At 42.1% G+C, this 17,919-nt stretch overlaps 1 protein-coding gene across 6 annotated transcripts in view; it reads left to right on the forward strand.

The window, feature by feature from the left end:
* The window catches only part of HMCN1 (hemicentin 1), a 327,504-nt gene that overhangs the window by 183,422 nt on the left and 126,163 nt on the right, over nt 1-17,919 (forward strand). For all 6 annotated transcript variants that reach the window (XM_043521104.1, XM_043521103.1, XM_043521105.1 and 3 more), the window contains exons 28-37: nt 975-1,122; nt 1,670-1,796; nt 2,866-3,020; nt 3,618-3,896; nt 8,771-9,052; nt 10,110-10,218; nt 10,843-11,012; nt 11,260-11,414; nt 12,323-12,446; nt 14,000-14,101. In XM_043521104.1, coding sequence (XP_043377039.1) covers nt 975-1,122; nt 1,670-1,796; nt 2,866-3,020; nt 3,618-3,896; nt 8,771-9,052; nt 10,110-10,218; nt 10,843-11,012; nt 11,260-11,414; nt 12,323-12,446; nt 14,000-14,101 — 1,651 coding nt within the window. The remainder of the gene's footprint in view (nt 1-974; nt 1,123-1,669; nt 1,797-2,865; nt 3,021-3,617; nt 3,897-8,770; nt 9,053-10,109; nt 10,219-10,842; nt 11,013-11,259; nt 11,415-12,322; nt 12,447-13,999; nt 14,102-17,919) is intronic.

Here is a 17,919-nt window from a genome sequence, read left to right on the forward strand (position 1 = left end):
TTTGTTGATTTCATGGCAAATTAAGTGAAATGACTGTAAATGTACAAAAGCCAATTCCAGGAGATTTCACATTAGCTTTCTAAAGCCTTTTTGGTGAGTGCCTGAGGAGAAAGCTCATTTAAGTAAAATAAAATAAAAATAAAATAAAATGTATTTATTTACTTAGGGTATGTCTATACTAGTAGCTCTTTACTGGTATAGGAATACCATTACATTATATTGGAAAAGCGCCTTTAGTGTAGACACAGCTTTACTGGAAGCACTGCTTTTTAGCTGTATAGTAAAACCACTGTCTACAAGTGAAACCAGCTATACTGGTAAAAGCACAACTTTGTCAATATGACTTGCACCTATTCCAACACAGTTATGTTAGTCAGGGATCATACCTTCTGCCAGCAGAAATTTGTAGTGTTGACCTGGCCTTAGATTTAAGCAACAATAAAAACATGCAAACACAAAGCACTAGGCACCTTTGTAACTAATTAAATATATGGTCACATAAATCACAATGATGACCACTGAATTGTGTACAGGTAATAAATTAACTCACCCATTCATGAAATCAAAGCAACAGAAAAGCACCTTTCAAGGCTTCTCCAAAAACTGGCCTCAGCTTCCCCCCAAACCTTGTCATCTATATCTTAGATCTTAAAATACTTTACAAAGAAGGACAAGTATTTTAATCCCTGCAACAAAGAGACTAAAAAGGAGATTTGATTATCCTATTATCATACAACTGCAAATTATAATCTTGCCATACAGTTATCTGCCCATTATTATATAACTACCTACAGGTTATGCTTGATAACTTGCATTGTTCTTTGAAGGTATTACATCTCTGATAGGGAAGGGACATTAAGTGGATAGATTATTGTTTAAGAAAAACTACTGCCTTCTTTTCAAAATCCAGCTGCAGTGTTTGGCTGTTGTAACTTGGACCACATAATGCTGATCTCTTTGATTTTTTTTTTAAGGTTGTGGAAAGCAGTACTCTCCAGATTTTGCACAATGGGAAGATACTGAAGCTCCTTAAAATTGCTACTGGTGATGGTGGACAGTATTCATGCAAAGCAACTAATATAGCAGGGAGTTCTGAGAAGCTATTTAATGTAGATGTGCTAGGTTAGTACTGTGCTCTTTAAAGCTGGTAATCTGAAAAAATGGTATTTGATACTTAGTCATTACATTGCAGGGTTTTGGGTTTTTTTGGTCATGTTAAATACAGAATACAGTATCTCTCCACACAATAACATCTTACGGTGTTTGAACTTTGTCATCTTTTTGGTACCATACACAAAATGCTGCTTTCAATCTCTGAATTCTGATATAAGATATTTTATCTTAGTGTCTTGTGCATATTTTACTAATGGAACACATATGACAGGCTAGAAAGATTTTTCTTGTGCTATATAGTCAGTTCTCCAGCACTTGTGCAGAATTGCTTTCTACGTGAAGGATCATAGGCACAATAGAAAGGTGTTATAGAACAGCAGCTGCAGCATTCACTTCACAATTAAGGTTGAAGTTTTGCTACATATACTGATTACATGGTCATCCTCAGCTCATGGCCTCCATGATCTAATCTGTTCAGCCATTGTCAGCAAGTCTTCCACATTTAGTCACCATGTTAGCCATGTTTCGTTCTCACTGTAACATTTCTTTTTCCAAGTTCCACCAAACATAAAAGGTGCTGACACACCAGCAGAAGTTTCAGTCACCCTCAACCAAGAGAGCAGTCTGGAATGTAAAGTCAAAGGCTCTCCTTTTCCTGTCATTCAGTGGTTCAAAGATGGCAAGTAAGTACCTCCTCTTTGTCTGTGGCAAGGATGTTATGATGGGGGAAAAGGAGATAGATGCACTCTACTATCAAGTGCTGCTTATGACTAATCAGTCAGTGGTATGCCATTGTAATCAGTTAAGACTTGTACTACTGTTATATGTTGATGTTGTGTGGTTAACTACATCAGCTTGCTGTTTCATAGCAAAATGCCAATTTATAAGTACTGTGGCACATGCAGTATATATTTATGGTGGGTAAAACCAGACAGCACACAAACCAAGACAAACACACAGCCTCTTCTTTGAGGTCTATCCACCGAGATCATTTTAATGTTGTTCGAAGTGCAGTCACTTGTTTGCTAAAATGACTATTTTTTTTGGTGGTGGTAGATAGTACCCATGAGCAAATTGTTAAACGTTTTTCCAGATAGTGCCCTATATTGCTGTGTATATATAGATTTGAGATTTTATAACTTTAGACTGCATGTCTCAGTTCTTCAGCTCTTCTTTCAAGAAAGCCCATTTAGGAGAGGAATTTTGGCAGTGCAAATATTAGCTGAAAAACAAAAGTGGTACTATAAATAGGCTGAAAAAATAGCATTAACACGTCACAACATAGTTCTTTGCCAGCGAAACCAGCTATCCTGATGTGACAGCTTGTAATTCTTTGGTGTATAGACTTCAGAGCTTTTATCTTTTAAACAGAGGCATTTTGTCATTACTAAGGGAGTCGTTATGGTCTAATAATTAGAGAAGGGGACTGGGAATCAGGAGATCTTAGCCTATGTCTGGCTCTGCCACTGACATACTGTGTGACATTGGTCAAAACTTAAGTATTTTGTGCCTTGGTTTCTTCTGTAAAATGGGAATAATAATAATGATCATTAACTACCATTGTATAGCAATTTTAGCTCTTTGCATGAAAAATTCTGTTCTAGTGCTAAATATGAATTAATATTTTATTGCAGTTATTTTTATTCAAATATTCTTTATTACTATTAGAAAGGTTTTTAAAAAAACCATTTTAACACATACTTGTGGGGATAGGGAGTACAGTGCCAGGAAATGAAATAAACTTTTCTCCAGGCCCCTTTTTTTGGGAGATCCTAATATCGAGCTTCTGGACAAAGGACAAATTCTGCGCATAAAGAGTGCTCGAAGACTCGACAAAGGACGCTATCAGTGCAGTGTGACCAATGCTGCTGGCAAACAAGTCAAGGAGGTCAAGCTGATCATCCATGGTAAATTAAAAGACTTTTCTAGGATTAGGCATTCTTTTGTTTTGTCCAGTAAAATAGCTTTCTGTTTTGCAGGGAAACAATATGCAGATTAAGGCTTGATCCTGCAAAGAACTGCATATGGTTAATTTTACATTTATCTGTCATCCCATTGACCTCCGTGGAACTCCCTAGATGTGTGAAGTTAAGCATGTGCATAATTTTTTGCAGGAATGGGGCCTAAGACAGCTTTAGGTATATTTTCTTGTTTTTTTTAGCTATTGAAAATGTTTTGGAGCAGTTTCATAAACCTGTAGTCTCTCAGTTCTTTATAAAAATTAATATCAATTAAAATATTAGCATCTAGTTCAGTGGTTCCCAAACTTGTTCCACCACTTGTGTAGGGAAGGCCCCTGCCAGTCTCTTTACCTGCCGCGTCCACAGGTTCAGCCGATCGCGGCTTCCAGTGACCGCGGTTCGCTGCTCCAGGCCAATGGGAGCTGCTGGAAGCGGCGTACTGGTCCGCGCCACTTCCAGCAGCTCCCATTGGCTGTACAAATTTGCTGTAATGGAGACTCTAGCAATAAGGTTTTAATGCTGTTGTTTTGTCTTTTTAAATAGTCCCACCTACGATTAAAGGAGGAAATGTTACTACTGAGATATCCACGCTGCTCAATAGCTTAATAAAGCTGGAATGTGAAACTAGGGGAATTCCAGCCCCTGCCATTACATGGTATAAAGATGGACGCCTGATTATTTCTAGTTCACAAGCTCTTTATGTGGACAGGGGGCAGTTCCTTCAGATTCCTCGGGCTCAAGTCTCGGATTCTGCTAAGTATACCTGCCTGGTGACCAACATTGCTGGCACTGCTGAAAAAATATATCAAGTGGATGTCTATGGTAAAGAGAAAGTTTATTTAACATGCTTGTTCACCATTTGTTCTGGCTTATAAAGCATGCTTATTCAACACTCTAGCTGTGCTCTCAGAGATAGGTTGTGTAGTGCTTCCTGAAGGACTGAAGTATCCTCTCACTCAGAGTTGGTTGCTGAAGTTAAAGTTTGGCACACATTAGCAAGGCAGCATGGGAAAGCTTGCACTGTCACAGCCTGCGTTATATCTAATATAATTTATGCAGCTATGAAGAAGGCTTCTGTCTTGAGGGCTGTCAGTTGGTACCTTTTGTAAGTAGGAAATATTAAAATTACTTTCTCCCCACAAATCCCTTCATTCTCTCCCCTCCCCATTTCCCCCTGCTATCATCTTAAGTTTCCTGAACGTCACGTCTGGAGTGGCTCATGACCATGAATGCCAACCTCCGGGCAGACTGTCTAGAAGCAGGGCAAAACCCCCAAACTTTTTTTATTCTCTATAATTAAATTTCACCAGTAACAAGTGTGGACGCCTAAAACACTATTATAGTCTTACCAGTGAATCACTGACAGTCGCCTTGGGCATTCCAGTCTATCTTGCCACCCAGGCAAACTAGACTTTCTGGTAGATGGTTGCTTTACACCAAAAATCACAATAATATTCCGGTTTCAGAGTGGTAGCCGTGTTAGTCTGTATCAGCAAAAATAATAATAATAATATTCAGGTTACTTCCAGGTCCAAAGGACCAGCCATTTACCCCCAGGTCAACTGTACTCAGATCTCAAACTGAAGACCATGCTTGTAGCCAATCCTGTAACAAACTAACTAAAGAGTTATTAACTAGGAAAAAGAAATGAGAGTTATTTACAAGGTTAAAGCACATAACAGATGAGTTACAGTCAGGTTTCAAAACGTAATAGAAATTTCTATAGTAAGCAAACTCTGTATATCCTTTAGGGCTAACCCAGGCAAAACAACTGAGGACTTCTTGCATATGCTTAGACATCCTTGCCCCTCAGAGTTCAGACAGCATAGTAATAATGAATTTTCCTTAAAAGACATTTTTATTCCCTTCCCTCCACATTCCAGCTTTAATGGGACAAGGGGTTGGGCATGTACCCTCTTCAGGGTTGTGGGAAAAGCAACCAACATGTTTTTCATCCACAATGGTTTGTCTGATGTCTGTAGACCTTCTTTTGTTGGGGAAGACATCGCTACAAGAAGTGTTAACTGGTATTTCACACTTGATAATGCTTCTCTCCTGACTGCATGGGATTTACGGTCTTAGGTCTTGTCTACACTGGCAAGTTTCTGCGCAGTAAAGCAGCTTTCTGCGCTGTAACTCCTGAGGTGTACACACTGCCAAGCCACTTAGGGTGCAGAAACTGTGCAGTTGCAACTCTGTAAAAAAAAAACAAAAAAAACAGCCCAACAAGAGGTGTACTGCTTTCTGCGCTGAGGCTACAGCGCTGCGGTGCCAATATAAACACCCCGGTCGATTACAGCACTGCAGTTGACCTCCAGGAGGTGTCCCACATGCCTGTTCTCACCTCTCTGGTCATCGGTTTGAACTTTACTGTCCTGCCCTCAGGTGACCAACCGTGAGTCCCATCCCTTAAATTCCGTGGGAATTTTGAAAGTCCCCTTCCTGTTTGCTCAGTGATGCATGCAGTGGTCTCAGTTCATCTTTCCAGGTGACCATGTTTGCTCCATGCACCACGTGATCCCCCGCTTGGAACAATGCCTAGCTGCTGGACCTCATCAGCATTTGGGGAGAGGAGGCTGTCCAGTCCCAGCTGCTCTCCAGCCGTAGGAATTATGATACCTATGGACAGATTTCACAATGCCATGACCGGGACCACTGCAGTGCAGGGTCAAAGTGAAGGAGCTGCAGAATGCCTACCACAAGGTGCAGGAGGCAAACTGCCACTCCGGTGCTGCACCCACGAGCTGCCGGTTTTACAAAGAGCTGGACACGATACTCAGTGGTGACCCCACCTCCACAGTGAAGGTCACTGTGGATACTTTGGTGGCTCGCGTGCCAGTCGAGAGTGGACCGAGCCAGGAAGAGGAAATCTTGGACGATGATGTGGAGAGGGAGAGGGACCCAGAGGCAGAGGGTGACTCGGAGGTCAGAGATGCATGCAGCCAGGAGCTCTTTTCTACCCCAGAGGAGGCTAGCCAGTCACAGCTGTCTGATGTTGGCAAAGTGCAAACAGGAGAGGAGGCCCCTGGTAAGTGGCTTTGATTTTGGGAATAGCTAAAGCGAGTTGTTGGGGGCAGGAGGGTTGCAGAAAGCAGGTTTGTGTCTTTATGATGCGTGTACCACCACATGCCTATTCTGAGTGGTGGAACAGGGTGTTCATTGACTCCCCCACTTCATGGGAATTTGCCTCAGAGATCTCCGTGAAACTCTCATGAAGATACTGGGTAATCTGCTGCCACAGGTACTTTGGCAGAGCTGCTTTGTTTCTTGCCCCATTAATGGTAACTTTCCTGCACCACTCTGCCATCACTTGTGGGGAGGACCATTACTGTACACAGGTGAGCCGCGTAAGGGCCAGGGTGGAAGCCACAGTCTTGGAGAAGACCCTTCCTTGATTCCTGCTCACCCTCAGTAGTGAGATATCGTCCATAATGAACATAGCCTATGGAAAATGTGGGGACAGGAATGATTATAAGGCACCCCCCTACAGTGCTGGTTCTCCCCAAGAGCCACATGCCCAGTGTACAGTACAGTCCTGGAACACTGATTTCCCTTGCCTCTGCAATTACTCACCATTTTGAGGGTCTTGTGGCTCATGTGTGCTTGCCTGGGGTCAACCAGTTAGTGATAGGAATCTGAATAGTGGCTGTGTTTTAAATCATTGAATCAGTGATCTGTGTTGCAAACAATACTGCTTCTGTAAAATGTTGCATTTTGGCTTCACAGATATGACCTTGGGAGCCCAGCCCCCCTCTTTGTTATCGCCGGCCGAGCGGCTGCTCAGAATTAGAAAGTGGCCACAAAGAACTAATGAGGACTTTCTGCGTGATGTCATGATGCACTCCTCTGCCGAAAAACAAGAATTGAAGGAGTGGCGGGACATCAAGAAGAAGGACTGAAAGGAGAACACAGCATGCCAAAATGAAGCCATGGACTGGCTCTTAAACATTATGGAGCGCCAAGCGGACATGCTACAGACGATACTAGCTCTGCAAACCGAGCAGCTCCGTGCCCGCCCTCCCCTGCAGCCGCTGTCACAAAACTCTTTCCCATGCACCCCCCCCAGACACCGCCAACACACTCTTATCAACCTTCTGGCTCCAGTTTATATCCGCTGCATTCCACTCCTGCCCTGTCACAGTCCAGCCCTACAGACTCCCAGTACCCACTGCACTCAACACCCTCCCTCTGCAGTTTGGCCCTGCTGAAGTACAGTACCCACTGCATTGGACTCCAAAGGACAAGGTTGCATATGATACCTGGACATACACAAAACTTTAACCGTCCCAGGACCCCACCTCCTCCTGGGACCCTCCCTTCCCCCATTCCCCGTAGTGCTGATGTGTTTTTTTGTTTATCTCTCTCCTTGGGTTGTTGTTTTTTAATAAAAGAATTGTTTTGGTTTGAAAGCGATCTTTATTCCATTAATTGAAAGCAAACAGAGCCCTGCAAAGCAACAGGCAATTTTCTTAAACCTTCACAGTGCATCACTGTTCAATCACCGTTCAAGTTCAGCTTCTAGGCACTGAGCCTCAGTGGTCCAGCCCTGAGTGAAGCTTTCACCCTTCCCTTCACAAATATTATGGTGTGTATAGCACGCGGTTATAAGCATAGGAATATTGTCATCGGCCTGGTACAGCGGGCTTTTAAACGTCCAAAAGCACACTCCACAGTCATTCTGCATTTTCTCAGCCTGTTGTTGAACTGCTCCTTGCTTCTGTCAAGATTCCCCATGTCTGGCTTCCTAAGCCACGGCATTAATGGGTAGGCAGCGTCTCCCAGGATCACGATGGGCATTTCGACTTCCCCTACGGTGATCCTCTGATTCAGGAAGAAAGTCCCTGCAGCTTCCTGAATAGGCCAGTGTTCCAAAAAATGCATGCGTGATGCATCTTTCCAAACCAGCCTGCGTTACTGTCCGTGAAATGCCCACGGTGATCCACAAGCTCCTGGAGAACCATAGAGAAATACCCCTTCTGATTAATATACTCAGTGGCTAGGTGGTCTGGTGCCAGAATTGGGACAGGACCCAGGATGCCCCATGACGCCTTCCGCCTTCCCACAATTCTTAGCAGCAGAAGAGGAAGAGATGCTCTGTGGGGTAGCTGCCCAGAGTGCACCGCTCCAAATACTGCTGCAAGTGCCACAAGTATGAACATGCAATTGCACGGGCAGCTGACAGTGTGAACACACAACAGTGGTTTCCCTTCAGTACTCTCTGAGTGGTGATGTAACTGCTGGCAACGGAACTCTGCCAGTGTAGACATACCCTTAGCAAACATTTTTATAGTTACAGAGCAAACATTTAGACGTTACCTTATAACACTGGATACAAATATTATAAGTTGGGTTCATACATGCAGCAGCCTACAAGCATTCCATAAAGTCAAAACACATTCTTATAACTCTAATAACTGTTTTAACTATACTAACACACAGATATGCCAGACTGGTAGCCAGCTATGTATTTGTTAGTATTCAGTGAGACCTGGGGCCTTGGCATGAGCTGGCATCAGTTAACTGTTCTTTATAAGTACTTTGTCTTAACCTCTTCTGACAAAAGATTTCTCACATAAAATAATACATAATATAAAATTAGGTAGAGCCAGAAGGGTTGGGAGGAACTATTTGCTGTTAATACATTTTCTGGCTGCAAAGTTAATCACTTGCAATATATATTTTTTCCCCTTCTCTAGTTCCTCCGGTTATTGAGGGTGGCTCTGACACAATCCAGAACAAGCAGGTGGTTGCTGGCAATTCACTGACATTGGAGTGTAAAGCTGCTGGCAACCCCCCTCCTCTCCTTACCTGGTTAAAAGATGGAGTGCCTGTGAAAGCAAGTGATAACCTCCACATTGTGTCTGGTGGGAAGAAACTGGAGATCTTGAATGCTGTAGAGGCCGATCATGGCCAGTACATATGTGTGGCCACCAGCATAGCAGGAGAAAAAGAAATCAAATATGATGTTGAAATCTTAGGTGCGTGAGCAGCAGAACAATTTATTTACAGAACTTGCAACAGAATTAAACCTGTATTTATTTTTGCTGGTGTCACAAAGCTGCAGTTCAGTGGGTCAAGCGTCACATTTAATTAAGCTCAGCCATTGCACATTTTCTCTGCCAAGTTTGACAGGCCTGTGGGCGGCTGCTTTCAGACTACTTCTGGGACAGTTTTCATGAGGGAGATTGTAAACATCACTTGGAAGGACACACAAACGTCTTCCAAATGTGCCTTAAGATCAGGGACAGGAGAAGAATCATAGCTGCAAAATAAATAAATAAAATAATATCAAGGGGTTCTTTGATTTTTAGGCTGCCTGTACATTTTTGTCTACCTTATACAAATCCGAAAATTTCCTTTGAAAAATGTTTCTCTTTCCGTTGAAACCTTCACTCCAATCTAGATCTGAACATTGCCTCGTTTGCCCATCTCTATATATGAGTCATGCAAATGCTAGTCATGAAATAGCAACTTCCAGCATAGTAAGGCTGCTTATATTGTAGGTACTACTATTCTTTAAGGGCTTGATTATGCCTGTAGGCACAGATGTGCATTGAGACACACCACCACAGAGGAGCACTGGGGGCCCACAGGCTTGCAGATGCAGTATGCCCAGCATACTGTCCCCTGCATGGCTTTGCTGGTCTGTGAATGAGGTGGGGACAGAAGACCCTGCCTCCTTCCCATCTTCCCACTTCCTTGGAGTGCCATGATCCCCAAAGGATCAGATGGGCCATGTGAAAGGGGGGTGGGAAAGGCTCTTAGTTTCCTTTCTCCATGCATAGAGAGAGTAGGGGGAATCTAGCCCTAGATAAATAAAGTGCCACACAAGAGCAATAAAAATTATAGAACAGATGACGCCATCTGTTTGGTGCCCTTTATTGCAAGGGTACAACTCTGTACATTGAACCCAATTTAATACCCAGTCCCAATGTGAGGTGGGTGCTAAGATATATATTTTACAATTTGTGGTTCTTTTTGACACTTTTCCTGATGTTTAAATGTTTCTTCTGGTGTGTTTTTATCACTTTACAGTCCCACCACTTGTGGAAGGGGGAGAGGAACCTTCAAACTATATTGTGATCCTTCATAGTCCCCTGGAGCTGGATTGTCCGGCAACAGGAACCCCTCCACCGACTATCATGTAAGGCGGTTGGTATGTCAGTTATAAATTCCACAACTTGCTTAGTTGGGCTTGGAAGTAATCGTTATGCACTGACCATACCATTTGATCATAGACTAAAATACAGTGGGTTAAATCTTGGCCTCGTTGAAGCCAATGGCAAAACTCTGACTTCACAATTTTGTCCCCCCCCCCCCCACTTTTTTTTAAAGTAGCCTTGTTGGTTATACCAAAGTTAATATTTCAGAGACCACTCTGGATTAAAAAGAAGTGGCAGAACTCTACTAATGACCCTTTCCCTCTCCTCTGGTAACTATGGTCTCTCTTGCATGGAATCTTTCACTTCAGTCCCCTCCCCTCTTCTTTGGTGGCAGCTGTCCTTTCTGCAGCTTCTCCCAATGCCTGCCTCCTTCCTTTCCCCTTCTCTGGTGTCTGCTTCCACATTTCCTGGTAGCTCGCTTCAAGCCCTCACTTATCTCTGGGAGCCCGAAAGAAGCAGAAATCTATGTAATATCTCCAGGCTTCCTTGAAAAATAGATCTAGTTGTACTTTGACTTCCCATTTCTAGTTAATAGAAACATGTCTCTGGACTGTCACCCACTTAAAAAAAATAAGCATCTTAAGATTTTGCTTTCCTCATGCTAGGTGGTTGAAAGATGGCCAGCCAGTTGAAGAGGGAGATGGATATAAGATCTTACTAAATGGACGCAAACTTCTCATCTCCCGTGCTCAAGTGTCAGACACAGGCCACTATAAGTGTGTGGCAACAAACAAGGCAGGAGACCATGAAAGGAAATTGGATATTACTGTGCATGGTATGTTACACAAGGGAGGAAAAGAGCAGCAGACTGACTTTATGTTAAAATGATGGTGCATACCTTCATTAGCAAGAAGGTATTGTAGTTTTATACAGAACTGTAAAATTTGTAGAAATGCGGTGATAAATTGGAGACAGTGAGTAGAATTGTAATAATCAAAGCCATTTGCATTGGAGAGATTCTGTAGGTTGCACATTAATACTTTCAAGTAGTGATTTATCTTTGTTTGTGTTGTGTCTTGCAGTTCCTCCAACAATCAAATCCACTGGTCCTTCTGAGAGAGCTGTGGTGGTATACAAACCCATGACACTGCAATGCATAGCCAATGGTATTCCCAGCCCTTCTATTACGTGGCTAAAAGATGGCCAGCCAGTAAACACAGCCAGAGGAAATATACGAGTAAGCACAATGCTTTTGTGGCATCCAAAATTTGAAAGATAGTTACACAAAAGTGCTAACACACACCCCCATTAGTTTTCCTCTCCTTTTTTATTCCTCACGTGATGCTATGAAGATGCTAAAGATCCACCCTGGAAGTTGATGGGAGTTTTGTCTGAGTAAGGAATTTGGGAGTTGACTCAGTGTTCTGTTGTGTGAATCCCTTTAGAAATCCATAAGCTGTGTTTGCCGGAAGTCTAGTTTGTAGATACAATGTCCACACCTCTCAGCTGTGCCTAATTCTCCAGGGGTGGTCTTCTTTCCAACTGGGATAGCTACTGGGGGTAGCACCACCCATTTGCTGACTGGGAAGCAGGATGATGTAAATTTCTGTCTAAGCACCACCTCTGTGTCAATTTGGCACCTAAATCTTCTACTCTCCTTGGACTGTGGGATTCTGAGTGTTTGGAGACAGCCCTTCACGTTGGAGAGGTTTGTGTGGCTCTCCCAGAGGCTTGATCTCGTGCAAATCCATGCCTCTCCTTGTAACTCCTTGGCACCACAGTGCTTTCCAGGAATGGGGCTTGAAGCTGCTTTGATCTATGCTAGACTGGAGTGGCTTCTGGCATCCTGCCGGCAGTCCTATGCAGTAGCAGCCTTCTCTGCCTGCAGCCACGGCTTCACAGTGTTTGCCTGTCCCTTTGCCATCCAGATCTCTTCATAGCTGTATCAGCTAATGAGTCATCACAGCCCTGTGGCTCAGGGTCTCTCTAACCTTCCAGACTAGGCCTCCTGTGTGAATGTAAGCCCCAGTCTGAAAAGAAGATGAGACGTTGTATATAGTGTAAATTTGTACCTTATCATTCATCTCAGTGGCTATGTGTGGAGTCATAATGCAAAACTATTCTCTGCTTTCTGTTTTGGGGCAGCTGGAGTCTTCAGGCCGCATTCTGCAAATTGCCAAGGCCCTCCTGGAAGATGCTGGTAGATACACCTGCGTGGCAACAAATGCTGCAGGAGAAGCCCAGCAGCACATTCGGCTTCATGTGCATGGTAATGTTTCAGCCTGTTATTAAAAAAAACTGCCTTAAAATTGCCACTTTTTAGCTTCTAACATGTCCATTCACTTCTTCTATTTTGAGCACATTCAGGAAGGCTATGTTAGCTTCCCACACTTGCATTATCTGCAGAGATGTGTCTCTCCATTTTCCTCCTTTCCTGGTCACTCTGCTTTTGTCTGAACTCATTATTGTCTCTCCAAGAAGTTCAGGGGAGAAACAAGGCCTTTGCATGAGCTGATACCAAATATCACAGGAATGAGCACCTCTCTCCAGTAAACAGTGTGTCATCCTCTTTTACACACTACTGCTGAGTTGAGAGAAGCTTCCAAGACATTAGGAGGAAAACTCGGTGTTCCTGAGCCAGGAAACAAGGTACCACTATCAGCATTACTGATTGGACCCAAATCTTGTGAGAACAAGTGTTCTTTGCAAGTTTCTGCAGAAACATTTTCCCCCATATGTTAGGATCCTTTATTCTTTCAAACTTCTGGAGGGGATTTTTAATTTCCAGATGAACCAATACAGAAGGGAGTAAGGAAAGTTCAGGAGTTATTTGCATGTAAATTTGATAAATGTTTGACCATGCTTTATATATATGAACCTCAGAGCTTCAAAACTACTGGCCAGGCCCAGAGCCAACTTCCTTTGAAGTCATGTGGTGTCTTTCTAGTGACTTCAGTGGGAGTTGGATTGGAACCCCTCTGTGGCCAAAAGGTGGATGTGGTAGTTTTTCTGTGATTTCTATTGTATCTGTTTGATTTGTGAATATGCAAGTGTGTTACATTAAATGGAAGATTGCAACACCTACCTGCATCAGGATGGGAATGAGGAACCTTGCTCCTCCTGTATTCCTAAAGCCATATTTGATGTATCCAGCTGATTTTGTCCTAAGACTGACTCACACTAGTTTGTCTTTTTCTTCTACTCTTCCTGTCAGCAGTGCTGTGTGTCAGTGCCTTGTGTGTCTGCCAGAGGGAGACCAGATGTCCCGATTTTATAGGGACAGTCCCAATATTTGGGGCTTTTTCTTATATAGGCTCCTATTTCCCCCCACCCTGTCCCACTTTTTCACACTTGCTATATGGTCACCCTAGTCTGCCACCTTCTAGAACATATGTGGGCTAGGTAAAGTAAGGTGCTTTTCCTTATTAAAGCTCTCTGCAGCATTCAGTTCGATGTAGCCATTTTAAAGTGTAAACTGAGTATGATTAAAAAGCTTGACATGTTAGAAAAGTGACTTTTCAAAACTGGCCCCTTCCTACCCCACTCAAGCTGTGTGTATCTTGAGTCAAATAGCCCTACTTTACTGGCAAAAAGAAGTTTTTATTCCTGTTAATGCTGAAGAGCCTGTACAACTAGAGAACAGTCCAACTGCAGATGGCAGCTCATCTGGGGAGAGCCTACAAAAAGGAGGTGTGGGATATTCCCCAGACATTCAGCAGTAAATAAGCATGGTATTTCAGTATACAAAGTGCTTTGTGCACAGATGTTCTGCCAACTGTGTGGCTAAATGATTTAAACCATAATTTTTCTGCCCTTTTTCAGAACCACCCAGTGTGGAGCATGCAGGAAAGATGCTAAATGAAACCGTGGTGGTGAATAACCCAATCCACCTTGAGTGCAAAGCATCTGGGAATCCTTTGCCAGGTATGTATGTTAAAATGAGTCTGTTAACAGGTTATCCATTTTCAAAGGCTCCTGATGATAACTGAGATTCTTAATGTGAACATAAATCTGTAGTATTTAAACTAGTGAAATCAATAGTACAGTGAATATATAATGGGAAGCTCCAATAAATTTCAGTGATGTACAGTAGATGAAATTTAAAGTTAAAGTAGTAGGGATTCAGTGATCCCCACTGTTTCCCATTCAAATGAATGAGAAACGTGGATAAATTGTCCTCTCATAACTCTACCACCGGCCATGTCCACAGTAAATAACAATGTTAGCAGATGTTATTGTACACTACATGCTTCTGTGAAAAAATAGAGAAAAACAAATCCACTCACCTAATCTTATCAGGTTAATACTGCATAGTGTGGGTCAAATTTACAAAACCCAGTGTAATGAGTATGCCTGCAAAAATGGGCCAACACTGAGGACCCCATCCAAAAACACACTATTCCACCGGGTCTTTCCATACTCTTCCATGGACTTTGCATCTGGCCCCTCGTGCACATGGAAAACCTCAACGTTTATGTCCTGATTGGCCCGCTGAGGTGGTGGTAGGTTATGCATATGTTTTTGGAACTGCATCTTCAATGCTGGCCTTTGAAAATTTGGCCTTTTTATATCTAGTCATAATTTAATTCACATTTATCCTTATTGTGCTAAATCCTTCTGTAACGATGCTGCCTTGGGTGGGACACATCTGAGAGTATCAATTCAGGACAAATTGCTTAGAGCAGAGCAGTTACAGCCCAAGGCTGGGGTTCCTTTGCACACCAGACAAACCAAAGCAGCCAAACAGAGAAGACTTCGGTTTTACCCCACTGGCTATCCAGAAGTCCTACAAGTAATTCCCTTAGACACTCCAGTTTCCCAGTATCACCACCAGTGCCACTCGTTATGGGGAAGAATGGTTATGAAAACCAATACCCCAGTAAAAGAAAAAGGTTCTCCCGATCCCAAAGGACCAAGCCCCAGACCCAGGTCAATATACAAGTCAGATTTTACCCACAAAGCACTCTGTTGCCAGTCCTTTAGAATCTAAAATCTAAAGGTTTATTCATAAATGGAATGAATTTATGAATAGATGAAAGCTAGAATTGGTTAAATGGAATCAATTACATACAGTAATGGCAAGGTTCTTGGTTCAGGCATGTAGCAGTGATGGAATAAACTGCAGGTTCAAATCAAGTCTCTAGAGTACTTCCACAGCTGGGATGGGTCATTCAGTCCTTTGTTCAGAGCTTCAGTTTGTAGCAAAGTCCCTCTAGAGGTCAGAAGCAGGACTGAAGACAAACTGGAGATGAGGCAGCTGCCTTTTATAGTCTCTTCCAGGTGAAAGGACACCTCTTTGTTCCTACTGTGGAAAATTACAGCAGCAAGATGCAGCTTGGAGTCACATGGGCAAGTCACATGTCCATGCATGACTCAGTTTGCAGGCCGACGCCATTGTTTACATGTTCATTGGAACGTTCCCAGGAAAGCTCAGATGTGGATTGGCATCTCCCAAAGTCCATTGTCAGTTAAGTGTTTCTTGACTGGGCACTTACTGAGTGGACCAAAGAAGTGGACCAAATGCTTCAATGAGGCTACTTAGAATCAAAACACATTAAGTAAATAGCCAATATTAATAACTTCAACTACAAAAAAGATACACACATATAGACAGCATAATCATAACCAGCTCATCATAACCTTTCCATAGATACCTTACTGGATCTCCTTTGTACAAGATTTGGTGCAACTATAGGACCTTGGTTGCAGCAATGATCTATACAGTCACAATTCATGTCAATAACCTTCCTCATTATATTTCCTAGTCAAATGCTCATTGACTCCAATGGGAATTTGCCTGAGTAAGGACCTCAATATTTGGCTCATAATTAGGACAGATGAACACCTTCAGATAAAATAATCTTTACCTAAAACTTGAACTGAAACAAACCTGTAAGACAAGCTCAAGAAACTGGATTTCAAACACCCTATTGTTTGAATGTTTTCAGATCCAGGATTTTGGTTTGGATCCTTTCCCACTTTGAACCTCTTTTAAGGTTTGAGAAGTGTGCATTTTTTCCTTTCTGTAATCTGTATTTCTGAGAACTTCCTGCTCGTGTCAGGAAGTGAACGAACTACAATAATGTGAGAGAAGTTGTTCTTGTAGCATTTGCTGCCCAGTTAAACTCAGGAAATACTGAAATTCTGCAAGAGGGCTTATTTTTATTTAGTTTATAGCCCAGTTACCAGAAAAAAGATTTGACTAAAGTTCAAATGAGCATCCAAACTGAACTTTTGTACCTTTTGGATCTGATTTTTCCAGTGCCTGTCATCCTTGTGTAGTCATTTACACCTGTAGAAAGTTAGATGTAAGATATCAACAGTTCCAATGGGTAGCATTGTACGCCCACTTGGCATGCATTCATTATTCCTCAGCACTGTTTCTTCAAACCTAGTGACGATTATTTTTTTAAAAGGTTATAGTCATAGAATTCTGCCAGCTCTTCTACTTATGATATACTGCCAGGTGTTACAAACTGTCTAGAAAGAATAATTTTCAGTGCAGAGCAAAAATTTCACTTTGATCAACTTAACCCCCCACCCCACCAAACAACCTAAAACAAAAACAACCCTTCCCCTCTACAAAAAAAAAAACCCCAACAAACAATCGAGTGTATCACTATTTAGATTAGGGAATAGAAGCACCAAGGAAAATCTCACTCCCTTCTTCCTGGAGTAAAAAGGCAGAGCATTTAGCCCAATTACTGTGCTGGGTTTTCAACTCTGTATAACCCTGTGAAGGAGCATCAAAGGTTCTTGAAATACAAAAAATGTTTAATTGCTACACTGTTGTGCTAGAATGCTACTTTACCATATCTCACCATAATTCAGAATCCCAAACTCCTGTTCAGTTCCATGAGAATTCTTTGTGCTAAATGATGGCACGATATGGCCTTGAAAAGCAACAACAACAGATCTCCTTGTTTGAGGTGACTGAAAAAAATAGGGTGTTGCCTGCAGTCACACTACCTTGTGTTGTGATTAGCATGCAGTTCTCACAAGTTAATCAGAGTCAAGCCAATGTATTTCTTGGATAGGAGACCTCCATAGAAAACATAGGTATTGTAAGAAGTGATTCAATAGGTAAAAGTTTCATCTGAGTAAGCATGGACCCAGTGTCCCAGCAAGGTGTTAGTGAGAACTGAGCTGATAGAAGGGCCATCTTGTGACTGAGATGCAAAGTAAAGGTCCTCAACAGTTATGGTCTATTATAATCCCAAAACACTCTAATTCCACCACCCTAGTCAAATTCCTGTTAGGCTTACTGTATTCTGCCTCTGCAAGCATCCACACAAGTTTCAGTTTAATGTAGTATTTTGCATTTTCTGCCTTGAAATGTCATGTTGCAGCGTATTTTTAAACAGGTGTATTTCAGTTTAGTAGTAGATTAAGTGGCCTCTATATACATGCTTAATAGAATGGTTTATTAGGTTGATAAATTGCTTTGGGACAGACGTATCTATATACATATAAAATTATAGTTGTTGTTGTTGTTACTGAATGACATAGGTGTATGCAGTACCTTACAAAAAAGTTAGTAGTTATCACTACTATTGTTATAACTTTATTATTACTGTAGTTTAAATATAGTGAATATTGATTTATTTTTAGTTAGCGTTTAGAAAAATTTAACCAGTGTTTGAACAAAGACTGAAAATTTTACGATAATTTGGAAAGTTTCTTTCTATTGTTGCCTAGAACTAGCTTTGTTACTGCCATCTATAAGGGTACAGTCAGTAACT

This window comes from Chelonia mydas, chromosome 8 (assembly GCF_015237465.2).
Source record: "Chelonia mydas isolate rCheMyd1 chromosome 8, rCheMyd1.pri.v2, whole genome shotgun sequence".
NCBI lineage: Eukaryota > Metazoa > Chordata > Testudines > Cheloniidae > Chelonia > Chelonia mydas.